Genomic DNA, 6,771 nt, shown 5'->3' with positions numbered 1-6,771 from the left:
AATGTTGGGCAACCTACTTCTGTAGTCACTACAGGTAGTATCAACTGCCTCGGAAACCCAAGGAGGGGTCGCTATGAGTCAGGTCCAGCTCCATGGCACATAAACATAACAACAACAACACACCTTTATAATTGTAGAAAATAAAAATCATAGTTTATTTTGTACTTCATTATTAAGTTCTAATTGAAAACTTTCTAAATGTGTCTAAAATGCTTAGGAAGGAATGTATAATCCCTTAAAACTCTTTTTCTGAAGGTTCTTAGAGGACAGAAATCAACATGTAATAAGTATACTAAAAAATCCAGACAATGTTGTCTTACCTTGTCATGTTTATCATTGTAGGATATTGCTTTCAGTTTCTTCCAACAGTTAACATGAAATTCAATTTTACAGATCTGGTTACAGAGGATTCGTATAAAGCCCTAGGATTTCAAAATATTTTTTAACTCACACTTTAAAGATGTCTACACACACAGCACACACATATATTAAGATAAAGACAGTGAGCTGTTTGTAGTCACTTGGCAGCATAACTAGACATTAAATTCCCTCCTAGGAGATTCTTCTGGACCCCAGAATGTCTTTGTCCCTAGAGTCAGGGGCATAGAGCTTGACTGACATATTTCTTTCCACACTAACAACTGGATTATGCTTTACAAATGTACCAAATGTTTTCTAAACATGATTTCATCTGATTTATGAATCAGAGAGAGTGGAATGGTGGGCAGGTGCTAGCTTCTTGGATAAATAAGGTTTTTATTCTTTAGATGATACAGACCTAAAGGAGTCCTGGGAATGGAGTGGACAAGAGGACATAAAACTGCTTGTAAGCCAGCGAACTGGAGGTCTCCAACTGCGGTATTCATTCTGAATCCATTTTAGGGTATGATCTTATAATTTAATGTCCCACTGTACATTCATTAGTTACCTTAAAGTCTGGATCAGATACATATATCTGGATTTTGAGAGATGCACAGTTTTTGTAAGAGGAGCAAATGCCTTGTGGTACTGGAGGGAGCTTGCACTCTTCAATAAATGATTCCAATACCGTCTAAAACAGAAATAAACAAAAATGATATTATAACACTAATGAGTTAGTAGGAGCACTGGTGGCATGGTGGTTAAAACACTCAGCTGCTAGTCCAAAGGTTGACGGTTCCAACATACCAGCTGCTCCGTGGAAGAAAGAGGAGGCAGTCTGTTTCTGTAAAGATTTACAGCTTTCTAAAGTGGCGTAGTGCCTAAGGCACTTGACTGCTAACCAGAAGGCTGGCGGTTCAAACCCACCAGCCACTCCTCAGAAGGAAGGTTGGGCAATCTACTTCTGTAGTGATACCACCTCGGAAACCCAAGGAGGGGTCGATATGAGTTGGAGATGACTTGACAGCATATAACAACAACAAATCCTATGGGGCGGTTCTATTGCGTCTTATATGGTTGCTATGAATTGGAATTGACTCATAGCAGTGGGTTTGGTTTGGTTTTAATGAGTTAATAAAAATGCTTTTGATTTTTAAATAACTTTGTGCCATTAAACTATTTTCAGCATAGAAGTGACTTAATTTTTTTAGCAAAGAACAAAGTACCTACTACTTTTAAAGTCCTTTTAAAAAGAGGCCATGTGAGCACGTGCCAAGAGAAGTGGGGAAGAAAGGGAAGACTAGACAAAATAATTTTTTAGGATTTTACAGTCAATCTTGCCCTGTGCTATAATCATCAAAACTTGTTTTATAATTTACAGCTCTTAGAAACTTCCTTTAAGGATTTAGAAAAAAAAGTCAGGTAACTCTGAGGACAAACTTGAAGACTTTATTCTTTTTTCAATTTCACTTCACCTAGGATCCTAACAGTCCCTGCCATCAGTGCTTGTTTCAACTCTGCAAAATCAGGCTGTGGCTATTTAAGCCTCCTCACATTACACTTCCATTGCTGGCTTTTTGTTGTTAATAAGCTCCCTATAGTTCCATCTCAAACTAGCACAAAGAGAGGAAACTGTAATGATCTTGCTTTGCATTTCCCTGATGGTTAAAGATGTTTGGCATATTTACAGATGCTTACTGTCTATTTGTATATATTCTTTGAAAAAAAGAAATTATCTATTCAGATCTCTTGCCCACTTTTTAAATAGATTACTTGTTTATTTTTTACTGCTGAGTTGTTTACAGCTAACCTTTGTGCTTTTAAAAGTTTTGACCAAAAGCAGATCCTGAGGATATGCCAGTGTTCACACTAAGGAAAGGCCTATCCCAGTCAATTCATACAAAATGTATTTCCTCCAGAATTAGCAAAGCTTTGCAGATATGAGATTAAATTTATATTTTCCAGATCTTCAACTATCACCTCAATTACTGTACTAACTATGGTGAAACAGTGGTGCTATATCTTTCTCTCTCAAAAAACAAACTCTGCCATCAAGTCGATTCCAACTAATAGTGACCCCTACAGGGTTTCTAAGGCTGTAAATCTTTACAGAAGCAGACTGCCTCATCTTTCTTCCATGGAGTGGTTGATGGGTCTGAACTACCAACCTTTTGACTAGCAGCTGACTGCCTTAACCACTGCACCACCAGAGCTCCTAAGATAAATTAACCAACAAATCAAAACCACAAACTCATTGCCACTGAGTCAATTCCAACTCATAGTGACCTCCATTGGGTTTCCAAGGCTATAAGTCTTTATGGAAGCAGACTGCCCCATGTTTCTTCTGCAGGGTGGCTGGTGGGTTTGAACCACTGACCTTTTTATTAGCAACCAAATGCCTTAACCACTATACCACCAGAGCTCCTTATACTTTTCTCTAAGTACGAACAATACAGTACAACACTTAATGGTTGCTTTGAAGTCAGAGTGTCTACATTCAAGCCTCAGCTCCATCACTCATAGCTGTTAAATATGAGCTCATCACTTCACTTTTCTAAATCAGATCTTCCTCAATTGTAAAAGGGGAATAATACTACTCCTGTCACAGAGCTGCTGTAAGGATGAAATGTCATGACAAGTAACAGGTGCATGCCTATACAATGATAACATTCAATAAATCGTAGTAATTTGCATTAGTTGTTAATAGGGGAAATGTATGTGGGGGAGGTGGCATAGTATTCTCCTGCCTCTTTATCTTCTGTCTGATACTTTAAGTAGTTAATACAGATGGGCTTTCATAGTTAGTAAGAAACACTTTGCAGAAATAAACAGTTACCCTCATTTTTGCTGGCTGAGTCTCTTCAATAATCACATTACTTGTGGGCCAAGTTAACACTCTAGGAAGTCGGCTAATTACATCTCTTGCTGTCTGAAAGTGTGTAAGAGCTTCTGAAAATCTAAAGCAATAATTATGAAGAAAGAAAATATTAAAGATGTGATATGGTATTTTCATTCACAGCAACAAAAGTCAGAGAGAGATTTCATGCTTACTAGTAAAAGTGAGTATGATAAATCATGGGGTAGAAATATTCAAAGTAATACATTTTCTTAACAACAGCAGCAAACCCAAAGGCATTATTATTGTTAGCCATAACAATTTGTTTAATACAAATTAAACACAACTTTGCCATGGACACTGATTCCACTATGGTACCTAGGTATATACTAGGTCTTTCAAAGTTGTGATTTATTTATTTTTTGAAGTTTGAGCAATTAAAACCGAAAACAAAAATTTGGTTGTTTCATTTTTATTTGTTACATACACTCTAAAATGGGAGCTCTGGTGGCATAGTGCCTAAGGCATTTGACTGCTAACCAGAAGGCTGGCGGTTCAAACCCACCAGCCACTCCTCAGAAAAAAGGTTGAACAATCTACTTCCGTAGTGATACCACCTCCAAAACCCAAGGAGGGGTCGTTATGAGTCGGGTCCGACACGATGGCAATGTGTTTGGTATACCCTAAAAAAAAAAAAACTCACTGCCATCAAGTTGGATCCAACTCATAGCGACCCCTCCTTGGGTTTCCGAGGCGCTATCACTACCAAAGCAGATTGCCCAACCTTCCTTCTAAGGAGTGGCTGGTGGGTTTGAAAGTAGGTTGTCATAGAAAAATGGCAGGCCTCCACTTCAACTAATTAACTAATTAAGTAGGAATTTTTTTTTACCTGATTCCATTAGGGCATCTATAGTCAAAATAAAAAAAACCTCTTCACTGAAAAAAAATTCAAAAGGATCATGTATTCTGAACAGCTTTCTTCAACCACAAAGCAGTAAATTATTTTAACAAAGCCAAATTATTTTAACTATTAATATGATATGTTTTAATTCTGACTTGGTTTTTAAAAATAATGTCAATATCCCACAGTCCATGCAACAAATGAGTATTAAAATACTGAATTATAAAGTTAACCATGTCTTTGCTCTTCCCTTCAGATGAGAGAAGAAAGAGGGTTTCCTGCTTTCTCCAATCCTGAAATGATTTCCCCATTTCAAAATCTATTTTTGCCTATGGAGACAGAAAGATGCACCGGCCGAAAGCTAGACTACCAACTGGAGATATTGACTTTTAATTCAAAACTGCACATCACAATGGCCAAAAGACAGCATATTAGCCCTTTAACTGATACACACTATTTAGAAATTTAAATGTAAATGCTTTTAAACAGAGCAAGCACTTTTTAGGTTATCATAATGACTCCCACTGTGATATATCTATGGACCTACTTTACACATCTGGTTACCTTCCTAGACCCTTGTGAGTATCCACACTGACCACTGTGTTAAACTTTTGTCAAATATGTATGTCCTCAACAATTGGACCTTGAATTTCATTTGCTATTACTACCAAGTTGATTCCTAAATGTTCACTTCCCTGTGCCTATCTAGTCCTTAATAATACAGTCCTGCAACACTTTCTTTAATCTTTAAAAATCTATACAGGAGATTGGGTTCCCAAGAATACCATGAGTTCCCAAAAAATTCCCCTTTTTAAGATGAAATTTTAAGGATAATTAAAAGTTATGAATGCTATTCAATTAATTATTGCCTTATAAAGTAATCTAAAGTAACTACCACTATATTAAGTACAACTGGTAGGAACAGGGAGATTTTTTTCTTTTTTAAATTCAAGACATAATCCTTTCCCTAAGGATCATACAGCCAATTAAGGGAGATAACACTAAGAGATATGAAACACTCAGAAAACGGCTACATATTAACTGTGAGTATGGATTCTAACTATACTAGAAGTTCAGGGAAGAGATTTTTACTCCTAACCCATAATATCTTTGAACATATTTGCTATTGTTGTTAGCTGCTGTCAAGTTGACCCCTGACTCATGGCAACCTCATGCAGAACATAGTGAACCACTGTGATCCATGGGTGCTCACTGGCTGATTTTTAAAAGGAGATCACCAGGCCTTTCTTCCTCCTCTGTCTGAGTCTAGAAACCTGTTCAGCATCATAGCAACAAGCAAGCCTCCACTGACAGATGGGTGGCTGCTGCACATGAGGTGCACTGGCTGGGAATCGAACACATATTACCTCTTATTAAAACCATCTTCATAGAGCACTTTTTAGAAATAGGTATTCAACTAAAAAATGATATAATCTGTTTTTTAAAGAATTAATTTATATCAATTGTATATGTATACTATAATTGTGTATCAATTACAGGTAACATATACTAAAAGAGAAAATATTAAATCCTTCTTGCCAAGTTATTTTATCACTGACATTCTTGCTAGATTGGGTATTAGCAAGCACCAGGAACTGAACTGACTAGCCTTGTTCTAACAATTAATATTGATATTGAAAAGCCACGTTTTCAAAGCCACAATAATTATTAACGTGCCATAATAAAGGTATCAAAATAATTCCAGAAAAGGAATCACCATCTATTAGACATCAAATCAATTACCAGCCTGGATCTTAAAGTAGTATAATTGCTACTAACCTGTTTTTTTTCAAATACACAGTTTCAATTCCACAGTAGGCCGAACTATCAAGTCCCTCATTAGCGTACAGTGCAAGGATCTGTCTAAACTGGTGTTCAGCTTCAGATAATTCCTTCAAAAACAATGAAAACAATGATGACTTCACAAAAAGAGTAATGCTGGTTGATGTGTGTGTATGTCTGTGTGTATGTGTGTGTGTAATATAAAAAGTGACCGTACATCCCAAAATTCCTACAGTAAAATTACACCTTCTACTTTTCATTTTCTTAGCAATTACATACATCTTGATCATATGGATATTCAGAGACACAACCAAAAAACTTCTGCTTCAGGATTAAAAGTGGAAGTCAAACGTATCAGAGAACCAACCCACCAAACCTTTATTTACTAGCACACATTGAGATATCGGTGTGTATATAGTAAAAACCTGCAGTAGTTGTCATTGAGTCAATTCCAGCTCCTGTTGACCCCATGTGTGTGAGAGTAGAACTGTGCTCCATAGGGTTTATAATGGCTGATTTTTGGAAGTAGATTACCAGGCCTTTCTTCTGCGGTGTCTCTGGGCGGACTCAAACTGCCAACCATGCTGTTAGCAGGCAAGTACTTTAACTATCTCTACCATCCAGGGACTTCTGGCTAACACTTATTGTTGCCAGTTGCCATCCGGCTGCCTCCATCTTGGGCAACCCCATATATAATAGGATCGCAGTGTTGTGAGCCATAGGGTTTGCATTGGAAATAGATTGCCAGGCCTTTCTTCCTAGTCTGTCTTAGACTAGAAGCTCTGCTAAAACCTGTTTACCATCTGTGGTATAGTAAATTACTTTGTGTGACTTTTCTACCCATAAGTCTTTGTAAACTCCAAGGTGGGATTTGCTATGAGCAACTGAGGAG

General features: G+C 37.2%; 1 protein-coding gene across 1 annotated transcript in view; it reads right to left on the bottom strand.

The window, feature by feature from the left end:
* Positions 1-6,771, bottom strand: part of TTC3 (tetratricopeptide repeat domain 3) — a 129,652-nt gene that overhangs the window by 74,685 nt on the left and 48,196 nt on the right. Inside the window, exons 18-21 of the mRNA XM_007945559.1 lie at positions 5,877-5,989; positions 3,197-3,317; positions 929-1,051; positions 321-422 (exon numbers count right to left, since the gene is read on the bottom strand). Coding sequence (XP_007943750.1) covers positions 321-422; positions 929-1,051; positions 3,197-3,317; positions 5,877-5,989 — 459 coding nt within the window. The remainder of the gene's footprint in view (positions 1-320; positions 423-928; positions 1,052-3,196; positions 3,318-5,876; positions 5,990-6,771) is intronic.

Source organism: Orycteropus afer, unplaced genomic scaffold (assembly GCF_000298275.1).
Source record: "Orycteropus afer afer isolate SDZICR_OR568_19922 unplaced genomic scaffold, OryAfe1.0 scaffold00137, whole genome shotgun sequence".
Lineage (NCBI taxonomy): Eukaryota > Metazoa > Chordata > Mammalia > Tubulidentata > Orycteropodidae > Orycteropus > Orycteropus afer.
The sequence above is the reverse complement of the archived record's forward strand: the minus strand, read 5'-3'. Positions and strand labels throughout refer to the sequence as shown.